The sequence below is a fragment of the Amphibalanus amphitrite genome, unplaced genomic scaffold (assembly GCF_019059575.1).
Source record: "Amphibalanus amphitrite isolate SeventyFive unplaced genomic scaffold, NRLGWU_Aamphi_draft 001401F_arrow, whole genome shotgun sequence".
Lineage (NCBI taxonomy): Eukaryota > Metazoa > Arthropoda > Thecostraca > Balanomorpha > Balanidae > Amphibalanus > Amphibalanus amphitrite.
Genome location: NW_024882894.1, coordinates 101,229 through 121,925, shown reverse-complemented (window position 1 = coordinate 121,925; position 20,697 = coordinate 101,229). Strand labels below are relative to the sequence as shown.

Genomic DNA, 20,697 nt, shown 5'->3' with positions numbered 1-20,697 from the left:
CGGAGCTGGTTTTTGAAAGCCGGAGTCGGAGTCGGAGTCGGAGTCGCCGAAAATCCATCGACTCCGCAGCCCTGCCACAAATATCATGCTTCTTAATTTGTGGTAATTTATTCAATGTATATTCTCTTAGTCACTGAATTGAGTAAGCATAGTATTTGCATGATTCACTGAGCTCATTACAGTACTAGGAGATGGACATAACTGATTATTGAGGGCCTTGAGTCAGCTGGGAATGTTTTGAGGAAGCTGGGGGGTGCTTTAAGGAGGCAGGGGGTGCTGAGCTCAGGATTGGGGGTGCTTGAGCACCCACAAAGAGATATAAAGTTACACTTATGTGTGAAAATAATGAAAGCAAGAGATTGCAAAGTTAGCATACTTTTTTATGCACTACCTACAATTTTGATAAAGTTAAGTTTCAGTGAAAGTCTAAAGGGCAAGTTAACAGCCTCCATCTTAGTTGCAGACACATTAGGGAAATGCTATAAAACGTACTTGAGCGCTCAAAAAGTTGAGCGTCGCTAAAAATAAGCTAAGGACGTTATACGCTGCATACGTATTACGTACCCATGTTAACGTTAAAGAACGAACTTCATTCATGGATACTTTCTAAAACAAAAACATACAACAATTTAGACAAAATTTATTTAAACATGCTGGTTTGTCGGTGGTTTTCCTCATAAGGCAGTGGTAGGTAACTGATTTTTTATATATAGGGGCTAGGAAAATCAAGGCTTTTATGTCAAGATAGTTTAATTTTCTGGCTCTGCTTTGAAAGCCCTTCAAATTTGATATTTGTCATTGACATGGATATTAAAACAATCGGGCAATAACAATAGGATCCATAACGTGTAAAGCTTGAATAATCCTAACTTTCCAATTTATTCGAGGGAAATAATGTATGATATTTGCCAATACCTAGAAACTCAGAGCATGCTGTTTCCGATCTTTATCTCACTCAGGAACGAAACAAATCGATTATTCTTACAGAGACCATTCCAGCCCATCAAGAACATGGGGTTACCATGTGTTCTCATCACAGCATTATAACACTTTGCACTATAAAAGCATGATGAGAAATACAGCTATAAGCTTACCTTTCAATCCAAAGTAAGGTCCAATTATCCGTCACTGTATAGGTCAGGTCCGTCTAAGTCAACACGCTCTTCACTAACACCTCGCCCGCCGCACCGCACAACGTGCTGTATACTACGCGCAAAAGATGGCGGCCACCGGCAGCCTCGCGACGTATGCTAAAATCCCTTCGTAACTCCCCTTTTACTCCTGTCGGAACGTTCGGGAAAGGTTTTTTGGGAGTAATGGAGAGTTGTGTCTCAGAGTTATGGGGTGTCACACATGGAGTCATTTCGCCATCCTTTAAGAACTCCTGAAAACTCTTTTGCAAAATCAGGAAGGCTCAAAGTTACCCTAGAACACACTCAATAACTCTGCTGGAAAGGGTGTTATCGATGGTTTTCAGGAGTTTTCAGGGGAGCATTTTCAAGAGTTTTGACCCATATGGAGTCAATTTTTTTCTCAGTGTAGATATGACATGTCTCTCCCTGAGACGCTTTAAATGTCAGAACATTTCTGGTAATTTCATGGCACTCATATGGGTTAGGTTCTAAAGTGACGCTAATCTTTATTTATAGATTGATCGATAATGTCCATGTATTTAATTTAGGTACCTATTGATGTTGAGTAGTCGCTACACAACAGCGAAGTAACAACAGCTAATGTCAAGGGATTGCATTACTTCACCACAATGCTGTGGTACGCAGATCACTCTCATTTGTTGTTCATTTCACCTAAAATATCATTTTGCGTTGAGCAACCTCACATCCGACCGCAAAACTTAAAATGGCGGTTAAGTACTGAACTAGTAAAAAAGATCGTACATTATTCTTGCTTCCTTCCATAACTATGAACGAAATGTGTAGGTTGGCATTTCAAAGAGATGCGTATGATCATCACTTATAATGATAGGTATGTTTTAATATCGGTTCTATCACGAGCGAAAATGACACAAATTTTGCATGGCTATTTTAGTGCGAAGAATATGATTCAATGGCGTTGATTAGGAATGTCACTGGTGCAGCCATTCAGCCCGACGTGTGCGGGCGAGACAGATCATTCACTTGTCTGGCTTCAGATGTCGACCACCGGCAGTGAATTACGTGCACGTCTATCAGCTCTGCGAACGTTCGTGAAGGTCGTGAGCCACCCTTAGCTGTTCCATTAGGTTGCAGATTTATATTGCAAAGCTTTGTCAGATTGTACAACGCCTTGATAGGAAAGGATCCTCGGTTACGTTTAAGGGAAACTGGTTGCAGGTCAAAGACATGCTTGCAAGAGAAAGAAACATTATAAATTCGAGATGGATGCATCATGTCTATGATAGCATGTAAAAATCAGACATCGGTCGAATTAACCCGCGCACCGACGGGGGTCTGCGCCAACTTCGCACCGACGCGACGGGGGGGCGGGCGGATGACCGCCCCCCCTGAGATCTCGAGAACGAAGCAAGATAGCGACAAACGGTAAACGGCATCGGATACGCACGGACAAGGTCTGCAATTTTTACTAAGGTCATTTTCAGGTCAGGTCAAAGATGACGTCACAGGGGTCGAAAAAGTCAAAATGGCGGCGCTAGATATGAAGAGAGTTTTTCTCGAATAACTTTCGAATTAGTCAAGATAGGAACAAACTAAGGGCATCATCGTGATCCTCTCGTCAATCCGCATCGAATGATATATATGTTGACCTCGAAAGGTCAAGTTCAAAGGTTGACCTCAGGTCACGTGACCTCGCGGTCATCATGTATATCATTCGATGCGTCTTGACGAGCTGAACACAATGAGACCAGCCGCGCGGCTGTATCTTGTTCCTGTACGGAGTTATTGGCAAAAAAACCTTTGGTGACCTTTGATGACGTCACATGACCTTACAGCTGCCCAACAGCAAAACAGACCTCAAGGTAGTGAAGGTTGATCGTATATGAAGTCATGTATGGTATATGGGGCCATTCCGACCCGTTTTAGTGGTAAAAACAGGGAGTTGATTTTTCCCCCATTGACTTATAATGGGGAGGTTGCGAAATTGACCTGACCTTAGGTCACCGACATCAAAATTCCGAGATATACAAATTGTAGCTACTAATGACCTAACAACATCCTGCGACTTTCAAAGGCCTCCGACATCTACTGTAGCTCTGGCACGGTGACAAAGTTGCAAAAAAGTGACTTGAGGTTGGGTCATTCAAAGTGACCTGGTGACCTGACCTTAAAAGTTAGGAGGTTCAAACTTGCACACCATGTGTAAAATTGATGAGAGAATAGTCGTAACAAATTTCGCGGCATCCGCGAAAAACCTCAGGGGGGGGGGGGGCGGATATCCGCCCCCCCCCCCCCGTCGGTGCGCGTGTTAAGGATCAGTCAGCTACCATTTCAGAGATCTTATACCATGGTATAAGATGCAGCGCACTGCTTAATAAGCGTCAATAAATGCAATGCTCTATGCCTCGCTATACGCTGTCTAACGTCCACACTCAATAGCTCACTATTTATTTTTTGGACGAACGGTTATCTCTACGATTTGATTTGGGTTTCGTTTAGCCATAATGGAATCACATGACAGTGAGCGTGAAGTTTGCGAATTTCATCTTTAGAGGGATACAGGAAAATATTTAGCCATACCTACTTCTTACTTATTATGAGGCCTCATTGTATGATCTCATTTACGTCAACTCGACCTGACATCACTCAATTGTCACCATCGGGAGCTGTTGCTGTTGCAAATATTTATCGTTTAGTTCTAACCCGCTCCTCCCCTCGCGGCTATCTCCATTCTGGGTCAATGTTCCAATAAGGCCCGGTGGGGGGGGGGGAGGGGGCCGGTCGACGGATAGAGGCGCGATGCCGGTGACAGCCCGGCCCGCCTCCTCACTCTCTGACCCGTCGGCGGCGGTCCTCTGACCGAGTTTCGCCGGCGGCTCACCGTATCTGAACGGTCATCGGCCAGACACGAGGTCGACGTTTTTACCGCCGTGTTCGACCCAGTTTCATGGTGGACCAGGGGCACCGGCAGGCGGGGTCATCTCGGAACCTCCCAGTCTCTGTCTCCTCCGCGACTCTACAATCTAACCTTGATCTGACTCCTCTGCCCAGAAAAGGATGTTTCTTTCGCTGAACACAGTGGAACTGGCAAATAAGCTTTTGCGAGATACTTGGCTAGCCTATGGAAATGTTAGCTTTTTGATAGGGAGGGAGGAATAAAGTTGGGCATGTGAAAAAGCATGCATGATTGCAAATCAAGACCCCTTTTATTGATTATTCTAAAACAATAAAGAAGCCCATACCGAGGAATGTCATTGAAACTGACATAAAATCCCAGGTGAGCAGTAAGCTAATTGGAACTCAAACACCTAGCGTGATCATGTCACATTCGCGTCTGGCATACGCGCCAGCCCGGCACTACAACACAACATACAAGTTACAACACTGAACACATACACGGAAAACGAGCTTCAAACAGCTACAAGTACAGTCTACACACGGGAGCGGCGTGTTTCACATTGGTGTTGCAGTTTAATTTCATCAAGACTCCAGACATGGGTAATTAAGGAAGTAGGCAGCTTGCCTGTGCTAATTTTCGCCGCTTTGTTGGGTCTCTAGAAGCATTCGGATTATATCTCTTAAGGTTGTGTAATAAGCGGCCAAAACTGAAGACTAACTAGTATGGAACGTATTTGCGCTTGTGAGGATACTCTGCTTTGGATCGGGAATAATGTAGGCATCAGGACGAAAGATCGCTAATGTCGAGGGCCATGCATGACGAATAACTTGTATCAAATAAGCTTTGTGAGGAGGCCGACTTATGCAATACCTGAGACTAAATTGCCGTCTCGCTTGCGAGCTTCGTGCAGAACTTGATTCCAAATTTGTGACGCTCGTGTAGTTGGACTGATTTAATTAATAGTTGGTTCCGTTTACAGCCGAGACCCATGCCACCTCCTCAAGTTCTGCTTTATTGACCAGCAATTAGAAGTGTTCTATGATAATTATTAATGACTGGAAAACAACGAAAGATGAGGTCAGGTACGCACATACAAGCAAAATAGTCTAACAAAAGAAACTGGCCAGATCAAATACATTTGCCCATTCATCGCATCTAGTCATTTTATACGTCACAAAAATTGGAAGGGTATAGGTAGGAGCCATAACCATCTATCCAATTATACTTGTCACATCGTAGGAGTAGCGGAGCGTCCAAACATGATTGGCCGTTATTGAACTAAGGAGATTTTCTGCTGAAATGAGGACATGCTGATAGTGAATGGAATCGGCTGAAGGAAAATACCACCGAATGAGGCGGCTAGATTGGAACTGAAATTATTCCGTGAGATATGGCTGCTAAACTGATTCATAATGTGACATTTTTAGATATTGAACCAGACATACGCAATTACTGTGGCGCTAAGTTTGGATGTAGTTAGGAATGGTGAGCATTTATTGTGATCGGCTGTCCGACTTTCAATATATATCTGAATGTTCGGGGAGCAATAAGGCTAACACATCGACACTTCAATCTGGAAACGAGGAGCCAGTGGTTTGTCGTTGAAGGCAACTGACTTGGAATAGGTAGGCTGACATTCAGACACACATTTACAGCTTCAGACAGCAACCGATTTGGGCATAGACACATGGAGTAGTGGGCTATAACACTATGCAACAGTCATTTTGTTCCTGAGAAACGACCGATTTTTTTGGACTCATTGGGTCCCATTATAACCGAAATGGGCATTTGTTTTGATCTGGAAATGCTTTTCCGGTTTTCAGAGACGATTTTCGATTTTTGGCCCCGAAATTCGGTTTTTGGCCCACTGTGTCCGGTGTAATTGAGTAATCGACTCGCGGTAACTTTCATCGCCCTTCCTATGCCACAATATTTGCGTGTAAAAATAACGTCATAAATCTATGTTAAAGTAAGAAAATATTGAAATTTTGTAAAAATTTGACATTTTTTCGATTTCATTTCAAAATAGAGAAAAAACTAAAGGCCCTATCCAAATTCTGAGCCCAGTTCCTTGAAGAGCATTCAATTTCCGTTCGGAAGGTACTATTTTAGTGCATTTTATCGGTTTACTGTGGCGTCCAGATTGAGTCACTTGAAAAACGGGCCCCCAACAGATCAAGATTCTGAGCGACAGGACTGCTCAAAAGTAAGTTCCTGCGTGTGACCCGAGGTCACAAGGGGTCAACAAAATGACCTCAGTTGACCCCTCGTTGATCCTATGGCGTTAACATACGTTATCAGGTTAATGCTATGTGATATGACTTAGGATATGTGTTTAGGTTAACTCAATCTGGACGCCACAGGAATCCGATAAAATGCACTAAAAAGGTACCTTCCGAACGGAAATTGAATGCTCTTCAAGGAACTGGGCTCAGAATTTGGATGGGGCCTTTAGTTTTTCCTCTATTTTGAAATGAAATCGAAAAAATGTCAAATTTTTACAAATTTTCAACATTTTCTTACTTTAACATAGATTTATGACGTTATTTTTGCACGCAAATATGCAAAACCAGATATCATTCGAAAGCTTGTGGCATAGGAAAGGCGATGAAAGTTACCGCGAGTCGATTACTCAATTACATCGGACACGGTGGGCCAAAAACCGAATTTCGGGGCCAAAAATCGAAAATCGTCTCTGAAAACCGGAAAAGCATTTTCAGATCAAAACTAATGCCCATTTCGGTTAAAATAGGACCCAATGAATAAGAAAAATTCGGTCGCTTTCCAGGAACAGGAAATTTTTCATTTTTTGTTGCATAGTGTAATGGGGGTAGATTTAACTACGTACATATTTTCTAAGCTACGCTAAGGTTGTGGGTGAGCGACTGAGTTTCTACATACATAGTTTCTACAGTTTCTACATGAGTTTCTACATACTGAGTTTCTACATATGTAGAAGAAAGCTTCTGGTGAGCTTTTGACAACAGCCGATGCGGGCATAGACACATGAAGTAATTGGCTATGGCTATGGATTTAACTGCGTACTTTCTACGCTACGCTAGGCTAGTGGGTGAGCGGCTAGTCTCTATTCTGGTAATTTGTGCTGATTTTATGCAGAATGCGGCAATGCTTGCACACATGGATGATATGTGCTGGCAGACAGAAATATTTGTATAAAAGCCAGTGCACAACAAAATTCAGCGGCCTGAGGGCGTTCAATGAGAGCCATCTGAAAAACAATCATCGGATACCAGACAGCAGACAGCAGACCCAGACACCCATAGAAGACAACCGAGATTTACAGATGCCCGAAGACAGACCGGTTGCGAGCTACGAAAGCAGGTGGCAGACATAAAGACGAATGGCAGCTGACACAGCGACCACTAAACGCATGCTAGCTGGGGGATCCGTTCAACTACCCCGTAGACACGGCTCAAATACCTGGATCAGACCTGCAGCTGCCACTCGCTCCACAGCGTGCCCCTATTTACAGAGTTGATCACGAGCTCGGTCACCTCGAGCGTTGGCGTGCGCTCTGCGACGACACATGCAAACCGGATCAGCGCCACGACAGGCCCCACGGACCAGAACAGAGGCTCGGTTCAGACCACAACATAAGCTCGGCACGAACCAGTTCACAGGATCGGTGCGGACTACAATACAGGCTCGGCTCGAACCAGTCCACATGGGCTCGGCTCGGACCACAACAGAGGCTCGGCATGGCTCCAACCAGCTCACAGGTTCGGCTAGCGGCATGGCTCGAATACGATTTAGGCGACACAGATTGGGTTACTCTACGACACGACACTCGCCGCGGGACGATACCAGCGTGCTACAACACGACCATCAGTGCTAATAAGCAGGACGTAGGGCACGTAACAAGTATCTGAATATCGAGGAATGCGCGTTATATCTTTTCAATGCCAATCGTACTGCGTCAGCTCTATTTCAAAATTATATTAGCCGTTTTCACGACGGGCTATCCGGCGAATGCACCTGATTTGACCAAATCTGCACCTAATTTCTTTTACAGCAAATATCTTCATTTTATGAATTTATTTCAGTGTTTGAATCGATGATGCTCTCTGATAATGTGACAAAGCAGGCATATAAGCAATTAGTGCAACCCTAGCTGAAAGCTGCTAAGAGACACACTGAACCTGATTTGACCAAATATGCACCTAATCTGTACCAGATGTGCACCAAATGTGTACCAGATGGCCGTCGTGAAAACGGCTAATATCAAGTTACCGCTCTTACACATGGACTTGAAAATGACAGAAAGCCCTTCTTCGTTTGAAATACTTCAAGTTGACACACACTATTCAGGAGGTTGTGAAAACAATCGTCAATTGGGGCCAATGAAAGCCAATGAAAGCGTTCGGATCTAGGTCGCAGTAAAAATTGCATAAATTGGTAAAGTAAAGGCACATTTATAAGGATGCTTCAGGTCATGCTCATCAATTTAAATGGTATGAACGTCTCGCGTTTATAATATCTAAGCTAGCTGTTGGGCTAAATTGTCGGACATAACTCCAGTGATAGCGTGTGCTAGGCACACGCTGAGTCTTCATTTCCGCTCCAGTGACAGCGCTGGCCCATACGTTTCTGTAGGCAACCACCTCATAGAACTTCCCTACAGAGTTAATCCATCCGGAAAATACGCATCATGCTCAAAGTGTTTGAACATATAATTTTAACACGAGTTCAATCATCGACAGTAAAAAAAAAAATGGTAATCCTGACAGCGGGGTGGAAGCTGCCCGGTCAGTTGTATATTTCCAGTAAGTGAATTTACAGTCATTTTAAGGCTGATTAGAGAGGATATACTAACAAAATATAAAAAGGATATGTTACAGGGAGTATGCGATTTCAGTTAGTTTGCAACGACCCTAGGGTGGTTGTAACCTCCCTGAACGATCAGTTTGTTTGCAACGACCCTAGGGACGTTACAAAATAACTGCTCGTTCCGGGACGTTGTAACGAAACTAGGGTCGTTGCAACCTCCCTAGTTAGTATGCAACGAACCTAGGGTTGTTACAAAATAACTAGGGAGTTTAAGAAATCATCGAGTCTCGTTTCACAGGGGGCACATGGGGGGGGGGGGGGGGGTTGCCACTCCCCCAGGTAGTCTTTCTGCTCTGCACTCAACATTTTTAGAGCTAGAAGCCTGATTTTTGGGATAGCTGCTCCTCTATCCTTTCTAGATGTTCACTAAAAATTCAAGTTTTTGTGGTTTTTGGTTTCGGAGATATGACCTTGTTTTTCAGGTCATGTCATGACCCAAATGGCCAATTCTCAACATCTTGCGTTGGCTATGGGCCTTGTGAGCTTTTGACACCTTGATTTCGGCCTTTTTTGCCAGTCTTACCTCCCACCTATCATGGAACATGTTGTTCGACGATGTACAGATGTCAAGGTCAGGGTTAAAGTCAACCTAGGTCATCTAAAATAATTGCGTTTTAGGCAAGCTGAATTTACTTTTCGTGAAGTTTTTTGACTGCATTCTTGGTGAAAGCTTCTCAGATCATGATTTCATGTAATAGGAACACAAACAATCGGTGCACACATCATTATACACACAGACACACACAGACATACAGACACATATCACTGACCTCGACCTAACTTGACCTGAAATGACCTCAGCAGCAAAAATCTGGTCGGGTAGTGTGACAAAGAGGTTCTAGCTAGCTGGGCACCAGAAAACGGCATCGTCATCGCTATATGATAAGCAGCGCACTTGATATCCAACGGTGACCCAAAACAGCAACATTTTTTAGTTTGACCTGACCTGGAAGGTCAATGACTGACCTGAGAAGGTAAAACTGGGTATCATTGGATTTGTTTCTTCCCAAAGAATCTTTTGGTCTTTACCGCGAAGCTCTATCTCCAACAGGAACGAAATGGCGAGGGGGGGGGCAACCCCCCCCCCCCATGTGCGTTCTAGGATGGGAAAATGGCATGTGCGGGCGAGGGTTAACTCTCGCCCTTATTGGTGTTTTGCTAGCTGCAAACGCACATGGCGGGGCTAGGTTATTGGTTAACTTTCCAGTTCAGGTCAGTGACTCAGAAGTCGGGAAAATCGGGACCTGTTAAAACTTTGGAGAGTTAGCTTGTTACGGGGTTTTTCGGTGCGCTGATCACGAATTTCATGTTAGCTTTGATCACCGATGATGTCTTGATGTTTTTGGGTCAGGTCGGGTCAGGTCAGGTAAGGTCAACCAGTAGGCGTCTTGCTAGCTGTCCATAGTAGGTGTCAACCACCACTGACAGCCTCGTGACATGGTACGAAGGCGCCAAAATTACTTCTTAAATGTTCAAATGGGTGCTAAATTCGAAATCAGCTCCAAAAACTAGCCTAAAGAATATATGAACCCAGAAGAAGTGAACTAAGGTCATCAAAGATCAATGACCTTGACCTGACCTTCACGTGACCTTGACACCCACTATAATGCATGGGACCATCATCATTTCACATGTTTGAACGTTAACCCGCGCCCCGTAGGGGGGGGGCGAAACGGCCCCTCCCTGTCCTTTTCGGTCGATATCTCCTAAACGGCTGGAGATATCGCCACCAAACTTTCAGGACCCCTCCGGGCATCAATTTTACACATTGTGACCAAAATTTTTCCAGAGGCTATGATAGGTTGGCCAAAAATGACGTCAGAGTGACGTCATGTTTTGTCATTTTCGACCGAAAAAAGACCTTCGCGAGAAGACCTGTCAGGACTACAGCTTTGAAGATACAGAAAAATGATCAAGACATAAAAGGTGTAGAATTGACAGGGCTACAAAACTGCTATCTCGAATTTTTGAAATTTTTGAGTTTTGACCCCCAAAAATAAAAAAAGCATTTTTTGGATATATTCGCCAAAAAATCCAAAAAGTTTTTTGAGTTTCGAAAAAACCGGAATATATGTGATAGTGCCTACCGTCTTCTATCTACATATTAAATTTCAGATCGATACCTCGTTTTTTGGCCAAGTTATAGCGAAAAAACTGTTCAAAAATGATGACGTCAAATTTTCAAACTCAATTCTTGGCAATTCTGGAACTCGTAGAGCAAAACAAAGACTACCATTAGACTCCCCGTGACGAGCTGCATCGAATCGATACCCATTTTATGCAAAAATATCAACTTTGAAATTTGACCTAATTTGACCTGACCTTGACCTGACCTTCACAAAAAACGTGACCTAGGCTGGCCCCAAAGGCTGCCTAACCCACATAATCGCATTTGTCATGTAAAATGGACCATAAAACATGTATCACACGACACATTCATATTGTGACCCCCGGTGACCTGACCTCGCTGTGACCTGACCTGGTATCAGTGACCTCAGATAGCAAAGTATGTGTTTGACGAACAATGTACCATCGATGGTTTTCAATAAATTACCAATTTACTCGCTTTCACAGCACATTTCTTGAATTGCCTGTGAACGGTGAAAATCTGACCTTTGACCTGACCTGTGACGTCATCGGTTTGACCTAGGTCAATGAAATTTGGTCACAAGGTAGTTCCCGGGTGGGGCTATCGAACACCGTTTGAATTTTGAAAATCGGCCGGTAACTTTCCGAGATCTTAGGGGGGGGCCGAAACGGCCCCCCCCCCTACGGGTGGTAGGGTCCGCCGGTAGCCCTACGGGGCGCGGGTTAACAATCACAAAAAGACTGGAAACGAGCGGATAATAACCGTTTTTACGAAGGGCTTCCTGGCAAATGCCCATCTAATTTGAACAAATCTGCACCAAATGTGCACCTAATCTGCACAAAATGTGTACTAGATGGCCGTCGTGAAATACTCCTGAGCTGAATGTTCAAATTTTGTTCTTCTTTTCTTTTTAAATGAACTAGATTGAACAAGATTTTCAATGGACAAGATTGCTGACGGCCCTCATGTGAAATGAGACTCGATGAATTCTTAAACTCCCTAGTTATTTTGTAACAACCCTAGGTTCGTTGCATACTAACTAGGGAGGTTGCAACGACCCTAGTTTCGTTACAACGTCCCGGAACGAGCAGTTATTTTGTAACGTTCCTAGGGTCGTTGCAAACAAACTGATCGTTCAGGGAGGTTACAACCACCCTAGGGTCGTTGCAAACTAACTGAAATCGCATACTCCCTGTAACAGATATATAAATATCACCCAAAAGGGATGTGATTGAAACGAGCATTCAACGCGACTAGCGAGAGAGAGAGGGAGAGAGAGAGAGAGAGAGAGAGAGAGAGAGAGAGAGAGAGAGAGAGAGAGAAAGAGAGAGAGAGAGAGAGAGAGAGAGAGAGAGAGAAATGGAGAGAGAGAAGAAATTCGAGGAGCAACCAACAATAAAAAGCTAGCAACAAGGCCAATGAACTTATAACCAGCCGATCTTCCATTGCCAATTAGTGCTCGGAGTCTAATTAGATGAGAGATGTTGCGTAAAATCGAAACCGGGCGGTAATTTCCTGTAGCGGGAGTGGTGTGTTCGTAAACAACTCACAGCCGGAGCAAGGACGGGAACAAAGTCAACGTTCAGTGCAAAACGAACATTCAACAAAGTCCACAAAGAAGCTTAGCAAATAATTTGCGTGCCTGTCATTGATGTGCTTCCATATTGATTTGCTTAACCCTATTCCGGGCGGGCTCTGAAAGGTTCGATTCTTGGCGGTGGGGGTCTTTTCGGCCCCCCTTCAGATCTCAAAAACTACACATCGCAGCGACAAACGGCAAACGGCGTTTGATAGATCGTTTAAAGATCTACAACTTTCACAAGTACACTTTCAGGTCAGGTCAATATTGAGGTCACCAGAGGTCATCAACGATAAAATGTTTTGGAATTAGTTACCTATATAACTTTTAAACTAAGAAACATAGAGACATGAAACTAATATAGTTTTTGTTGCTCTCGTCGAGGCGATGCAAAATAAGTATGCGATGACCTTCACAGGTCAATTTGAAATTTGACCCGAGGTCAAGGTCAGGTCATTCATCAATGAGGTTGTGGGGTATGGTCATGCTGCATACCAAACGACGCGCCTTGACCAGGCGAGCAGTTTGGTACCACTTACAAGTCTTTAGCACCATCATGTCGTGGTTTATTGACAGAAAAACGATTTGTGAGGTCACATGACCTCAGATGACCTTTCCCGGTGCCCCTGTCAATTAGCGGCACCAGGATCATCACCGATGAGATGATCTTCCATAAGACTGAAAGATTTGGGTGGTTTCGACTCGTTTACACGAAGCAGGAGGCGTTTCAATATTTTCCCATAGGCTTGCAATGTAAAGGTCATGAGTCTGGCCTGACCTCAGGTCACAGATATAAAAATTATGAGATATACAAATTGCACATACTGATACCCAAACTAAAACCTGAAGAGAAGAAATTGATCCGCCAAAAACTCTAGCTCTGGCGTGATTGCAAACTTTTCTGAGGTGGGGCCACCAAACCGCCTCTGGTGACCTGACCTGACCCGGCAACTTTTTTTTTGTCAAAATGTGCGCAATGAATGTTTAGGAAAAGTCACCAAGTATGAGCTTTCAGTCTTGCGGCGTTTGGCAATGGCACAAGAAAAACCTGAAGGGGGGGCCTTAAAGGTCCCCCTCGCCCGGAATAGGGTTAAGGGGTGTTTTAAAACGCATGAATACTATCGTTGAGTCATGTAACTAAAGTATTGCGGAGATTAATGCGACTCACCAGAGTCCGAGTCGATGACGGAGTCGGGAAAACTGAGCTCCGACTCGACAGTGACCTGGGGCGGGCTCTGAAAGCCCTCGGGCGCCTCCAGAAAGCTGGTCGGAACCGTCAGCAGCGGCTCCGTCTCGCCCGGCAGCGAGTGCCTGTGGACAATAGAAATAACAAGTGGTTAGCACACCCATCTCAATAAGTCGCTTTCATACGCACCGTGTCGCCAGCGACTGAACCAAACATCTGAATGTAATTTTACTTGTTATAGCTTGCACTTGAGAAAAGGACAAGGCAGTACATACAAATTACAAAGCGAAGGGTAGCATGTTGTGGCATTTATCGAAATCAACTTGCTTAGAAGCAAATTCCTAAAACGGATCAACATTGAACAATGAGCGCTCATATATTTAGCAAAAGTAAGCAGCTCCAGAAACTATACTGACATCCGCTGGATTAAAACTTCCCCTGACCCTCTGACTCTAAATATTGCAGCCCCCAATGACCCGCGGTTTCGGTCAGAAGTCGATACTGAACTCTCTCTGGCACTACACCTACGTCGCACCGCTCTGACAGAGGTGGCGGCCCGGCCCAAATGGCTCCGAGCTATTCCCGGCTAAAACGTGTGAAATGGAGTATCTCGAGCGAGCCACGAATATAGCGCCCCGTTCCAAACTCGGCCGGCGCGGTCTGCTCCGCTCTGCTGGAGTCGCCCCAGCTCATCAGGCCGCCTTGACGGGGCTCGTCGAGCTGAGGTCGCCGCGCCGACAGCTCTGGTAAAGATATCGGCTGACCGCGGCCGACCGCCGGAACTAGTCTATATCCGGTCATTGCGTGACCACCGGTCACGGTCGGCACACCGATCTCCTCCCTCACCCCTCCCCTCCCCACGCTGCGCCACCCCTGCCCTGTTCGGGGGAGGGTGGTTCAATGATGGCGGCGTCTTTCGTGATAGGCTGGAAGGTACCAAGACAGTCTGACCGGTTGACAAAAGAGTTACGTGATGGTCTCTGTCGAATCAAACAAGTGTCTGCTGTTATTACGGACAAAACTCGCGCCCTTCGCATGCTTTGACTAGCGGGCTGCCATCAGGAACTGTTATTCTCCAAGTTTCTGCCGTTCCAACGCAAGTTGTTGCCACTGGGGCTATCAATTGCTATCAGTGATGCTTTTTCAGCACGGAATGTCGGGTTTGGTTGCCCTGTAGTCAGCTGCATCCTTGGTAACAGAGCTTCTCTGCTCTAGTGTAAGCGATATCTTTATGGACCCTTTCTGAAAAAAGTTAATTTTCTCGAGAAACATTTTTTAAATAATGATTCAAAATAGCACATCTGTGCTGGATGCAACGCCTATGATTTCCACATTTCTTCTGACAGTAATACATTCAATGCAATTGGATGAATTGTATTATCACTGATAAGCCATTTACATAAGCCAGATAGTAAACTCCTTCTCATCGTTAACATTATCTCGTAAATGAGCTCTAGCCGACATATTTATGGAACGCAGATAGTCCGACTTACCCAGAATTACTATGCAGCATATCACTGGCTGAACGCTAGTAAGTTATCTCTGAGCCCATCAGCCAGCGAGGCTCCAGTTAACTGGGCACCATGAAGTGGCTTCCAGAATTCCACTCCGTCTGCAGCGATCCCGCAGTCCCAGAAACATCCAATGAGCTATCCACCAGCGCTATCAGAGGGTCGGCCACTTTATCAAGAGAGTCTGAATCGTCCATCATCGCTTTCTGTAAGTCAGAAATCTCGCCCACATATAATGTAAGTAGGCATTGAGAAACAATGAATCCAGAGTTTGTATCAGCATAGCACATATCGGTGTAGTTAGAGGAGTAAGATTAGGAACGAAGGCCTGTTTTCATCCCGAGCAGAGTGAAACAGACGACACATACAGATGTTTTGTTCTAGCAGCTCTCGAAGAAACTAGTTTCGTGGAATCGCGGTAAAGCTGACGCCAAGAGAGCTGCTGAGTAGCGCCGGAGGCAGATCGTGGTGGTGTAAACAGGCCTGAGAGCAATGGGAGCACTGAAATAAAGCCCCGGACTACAGGGGAAAACTAGACGCCTTTGTGTGGCGACGAGAGCCGACAGACACCAGTTGACGTCTGTTTGCTTATTTAATTATTTATTAATTTGCTCATTGCAGATCGCTCTAATATTCAATGAAGCCATTTGCTGATTGAATGAAGCTGTTCGGCTACAGTATCGCACATAACGAACCAGCTACCATGGCCTAATCTATGAACACATAGCAATTTAGTGAGAAAATGATAACGCGAGCAAAACCCGCAATATCATCAATATACAAGTACATAGGCATAAGAATACTGGCCTAAACTACATTACACTAAAATATAAAAACGTAAACGTTGACACAATGCACATGCTAGGATAATTCAAAGTCGCACGAACTGCGCACTTCTTGAAAGCCAATGTCTTGTGCTATCCACTCGATATTTGTGACCAAAGGCGTTCCAACTTCACACGTCACGTACGGCCCAACATTAAAGTCAGAACCTGGAAACTTATGTCCCACCAGCGCTGCAACTCAATTCATGGTCGCCATGGAACCCGAACTAACAACGTCTCGAGCGAGGCATGTCCCAATGGAGGTTGTTAGGTGGTGAGAGGAGGAGAGAAGAGAGAGAGAGAGAGAGAGAGAGAGAGAGAGAGAGAGAGAGAGAGAGAGAGAGAGAGAGAGAGAGAGAGAGAGAGAGAGAGAGAGAGAGAGAGAGAGAGAGAGAGGAGAGAGAGAGAGAGAGAGAGAGAGAGTGAATGAATAACTTTGCTTAAAACCAACTCGCTAATCCCGTTGCCAGACCCGACCTCTGTAAGCTTAACCCACGCCCCGCTGGGCTATTCAGCCATACGCGCCCTGCTGGGGGGGGGGGGGCAGATTCTGCCCCCCCTGTCTAACTTCCGAACCGATGGTCGTAGAAAGACGGGGAAAACGGCGATCGAAAGCTCTCAACAAGGCGGATCTAAAGAGCCCAAATTTTTTTGCTTAAAAAGGTCAGAGGTCAGGTCAAGGTCAGGTCAAGGGTACAAAATGCAAGTTTCTACAGTATCGGCCTTGCACCGTAGTTGCCGAAGAATGGACTGAGACTGATTGCCCAAAGCGTGTTCTTAGACTACCAAGACAATATTTGTTGCATGCAATGTCATTCAAAGGTCAAGGTCAAGGTCAGGTCAGGTCAGGTCAGGTCACCAAAAACAAAATATAGAAAAGGGCATGTGCGACACATGTTTTATGGGTCATTTTACTCATAGAATTCAATAGGCACACTCAATAAGTGATATGGACCACCTCTGGATGAATTTCAGGTCAAGGTCAGGTCAAGGTCAGGTCGAGTGAGGTCAAATTTTGAAGTTGGTTTTTAAGGCCTAAAAAGGTGTCTATCCGATGCAGTTTTTCACGGCGAATCGAATGGTGCTATTTTTGTTTCCGTACGAGGTCTAAAACTTACAAAAAAAATCATTTTTCAAAAAATTTGTGTGTCGTGACGTCATAAAATTTTGAATAACTCCCACATTTTTTAACCGATTCTTCTAAAAATTGGTATATAGGTGCACATCGACTACTTCTCTGACATATATTCCGGTTTTTCGATACTTTCAAATTTTTTGATTTTATCATAATTTTCCCAAAAAAGTCAGTTTTTTTGAAAAAATTTGGGCCAAAATCCAACATTTTCAAAAACCCGAGATGGCCATTTCATAGACAAAGTAAAATAACGTATAACCTTTTTGTTACGTCTTGATTCCTTTAAAAATGAAGATGTTAGCGGCGTTTGAAATTTTGCCGTTTTTGAGGCGAAAATGGCGAACATGACGTCACAAAAACGTCAATTTCTCAAAAAATTTCCGACGGATTCCGCTCAAATTTTCAGGGACCGTGTCAAATTGATGTATGATAAGGTACTGAAACTTTGACGTTGCTGGCGTAACGCGTTTAGAAGTTATTGGCGAAAAACGGGAGGGGGGGCAGATTCTGCCCCCCCCCCCCAGCGGGGCGCGGGTTAACGTGCCATCCCCTCGCCCGAGAAATTCACACCGAGCAATTGAACTCAGAATACCAAACTGACAGCTTCAAAAGACCTACCCGATTATGCATTTTTCGAGAGAGAGAGAGAGAGAGAGAGAGAGAGGGGGGAGAGAGAGAGAGAGAGAGGAGAGAGAGAGAGAGAGAGAGAGAGAGAGAGAGAGAGAGAGAGAGAGAGAGAGAGAGAGAGAGAGAGAGAGAGAGAGAGAGAGAGAGAGAGAGAGAGAGAGAGAGAGAGAGAGAGAGAGAGAGAGAGAAACATCCCGCCACCCTACCACACAATGACTGTCTCACCTGAGCGTGACCTTTTTCTTGACCCGCTGCGCCACATCGCTGTTGCCCCGCGAGATGACCGGCAGCCGGGCGTGCTTGTAGATGGGCGTGGTCGGCTCCGAGGACTGTTTGTCCACCAGGATCGACTTAGGCATCGGACCCGGCAGGGGAAAACAGGTGGGCGGCTGGCTGAGGAACGGCGGGGCGGTGGCGGGGGCGGGGGCGGCCGGAGGACTGGCGGAGGGCGGCGCCGGCGCCGGCTCCGGCGGCGGCGGCTGCGGCGGCGGCGGCGACACGGGCAGGGCAGCCAGCAGACGCCGCCGATCCTCCATATACATCTCCAGTAGCTGGTCCAGCTTGCCCTCGATGTCTTCCACCTGTGGGAGAGCAGCGGCAGAGGTACACGCGCATTAGACTGATTGAATTTATACAACTAACTATACAGTTTGAAACACAGCCAAACGGTAGGGAAAGCTTCTTGGCTTAAGCCGCTTTGAAATTTACTATTTGCTCTTGACGGGGATATCCCTACAATCAGTGGAAATGCTAGTGTCAAACTAGAGGCCAGCTGTAAATGGTTTGAGCTTGTCCGACTTACCTAGTTGCCGTTTTATTTATTCCGCTGCCAGTCTTACAGTTGTTTACAAACACTATCGATCGAGGTAGAGTCAGTTGGAGCCGTGCAGCAAGGTTTTCATGTTCTTGAATAACACACACTTAAATATAAATATAACAATATCAAGCTATTTAGAGCATACCAATGATGAATATTTAAACGCAGCTTCGAAATACTCAACTAGCTGTTAACATGCAAGCCACAGATAAATCCGAAGTCATCTACTCGGTTTTATACATAATGAGAAGATAAATAATCAAGCATAAACTCAACTGACCCTTGTTTTTGACGTCATTCTAGCTCTTAATTTCAAGCAAACTCATTGCGCCACTAAAGTCACGGTTGTAGGCAGCTGATCAATGAAGTAAGTCGATGCCGCATTTAAATAGAGCATTTCCCGAGGATTTATAGTTTCAAAGAACATATGGATCTAATGCAAATTAGTCTTTTCAAGGCAAGCAGCGCAGAACTGGCAGGGGCGCTAAGGGTAAACCAGGGTAAACGCCAAAATCAAAGGGGACACGGTGCCCCGGTGCCCTTCCCGTTCCGCCGCCTATGATCACAAGCATACGCTTCAAAACAAATAATGTAATGTTGAACGCAACTTATATTAAATGTATCCGGAAATATAAAATGCAGAAAGTAGCAAACGTAAATACATATCGTATAATAATTTATTTTAATTATATTTCTAAGATGCGATAATTTTAACGTAAGACTTTGAAAGCCTTTTGAATATAATGAATGCGCAGATAAGCTGATAGTTGAGACGAAGGGTCGCTAACAGAGGCGTTATAAAGTCCGTGGCGCTGCTCTCCGGCATACGTACATATTTTATGCGTAGTTATGCATGTACATTGTACATTGATGTATTTATACCTATATTACATGCATGTATACTTTCATTGATAAAGGAGCTATTTTGAAATACGTTGTCCTTAGAAAGCGACGAATCGATACCAAATTGCACAATTATGCGTGTCGGAGTTAACAAAACGGCGAGTATCGGGGTAGGGGTGATGTTGTTCCTCAAGTGTTGCGCGTAATTATCCGGGTTTCCATTACATACACTCACCTGCCGTTCCACTTTAACAACCCTGGAAGCCAAGCTGATCTTGGAGTCGTACACGTCCCTCGCTTTTGATCCTTGTTTCCCAAGTATAACATCCAGCCTGTGAAGGAAATTCTGTTTAGAACATCAAAGATCTAATACGCTTTCGGGTGCAGACAAAACACTAGCAAATGAAATAGCTAATTACTCATCAAACATTTTGTAATAGCTTTAATAAAACAGTGTGTCAAAACAAGAGCGGGAAGAAACGAAATCTTACTGAAATTATATCATTCAATTAAATTGACATTCAAAACGTCTGAAATGTTCATCACAGCGAACGTAAATAAATCATTTAAACCAGATGCATGGTCAGTTCATACAGAGGCAATCCTGCTCAGACTGGATGCTTTTTGCTTCATTTTTTTCTCACAAATCAGCTCGTAGCTGGTGGATGGGGCTGGTGCTTGCAGGGGAAAAATATTCCCAAAAGCTTTTGGGACCTCTTTGGAACTTAATTGCTTCAATTGTCTCAACGTCTCCAAAGGGCAAAATCTGCCAGAGTAGACGTTTTTTGTGCTAAAATTTTCTGCGACCTCTATATGTGCTATACTTTTTACGATCGATTCTTCCACCAACGGCGAGACACATGGAATGAGCTAAAACTATTATCTTCCAGGTCAACCTGAAAAGTTTGCATCACTTAAATGTTCATGACCACACTAAAACAAGACATACTGAATAGTCAATCCGCTATAATGAGGTAAACAGCTGAGGTGTTCTTATGGCAGAACCACGTCTCTATATTAAAGGGACCCTCCCACCTTAACATTAGATTTGAGTTGAGATAGCCAAAATGGGGTCCCTGGCTCACAATTACCGGTTTCGGCACTCACAACATCGAGAAATGCCTTAAATCGGAAATATTGAATTTCAAAATTGCAGCATTTTGATTCAGAGGGGCTATAATGCTTAGGAATACCGCTCTGAATGTGTGACGTCAGCGCAGATATCTA

General features: G+C 44.6%; 1 protein-coding gene across 3 annotated transcripts in view; it reads right to left on the bottom strand.

Moving 5' to 3' along the window:
* The window catches only part of LOC122372790 (potassium voltage-gated channel subfamily KQT member 5-like), an 82,893-nt gene that overhangs the window by 3,910 nt on the left and 58,286 nt on the right, over positions 1–20,697 (bottom strand). For all 3 annotated transcript variants that reach the window (XM_043350365.1, XM_043350364.1, XM_043350363.1), the window contains 3 exons: positions 19,706–19,802; positions 18,036–18,391; positions 13,696–13,838 (listed from right to left, as the gene is read on the bottom strand). In XM_043350365.1, the coding sequence (XP_043206300.1) occupies positions 13,696–13,838; positions 18,036–18,391; positions 19,706–19,802 (596 nt within the window). The remainder of the gene's footprint in view (positions 1–13,695; positions 13,839–18,035; positions 18,392–19,705; positions 19,803–20,697) is intronic.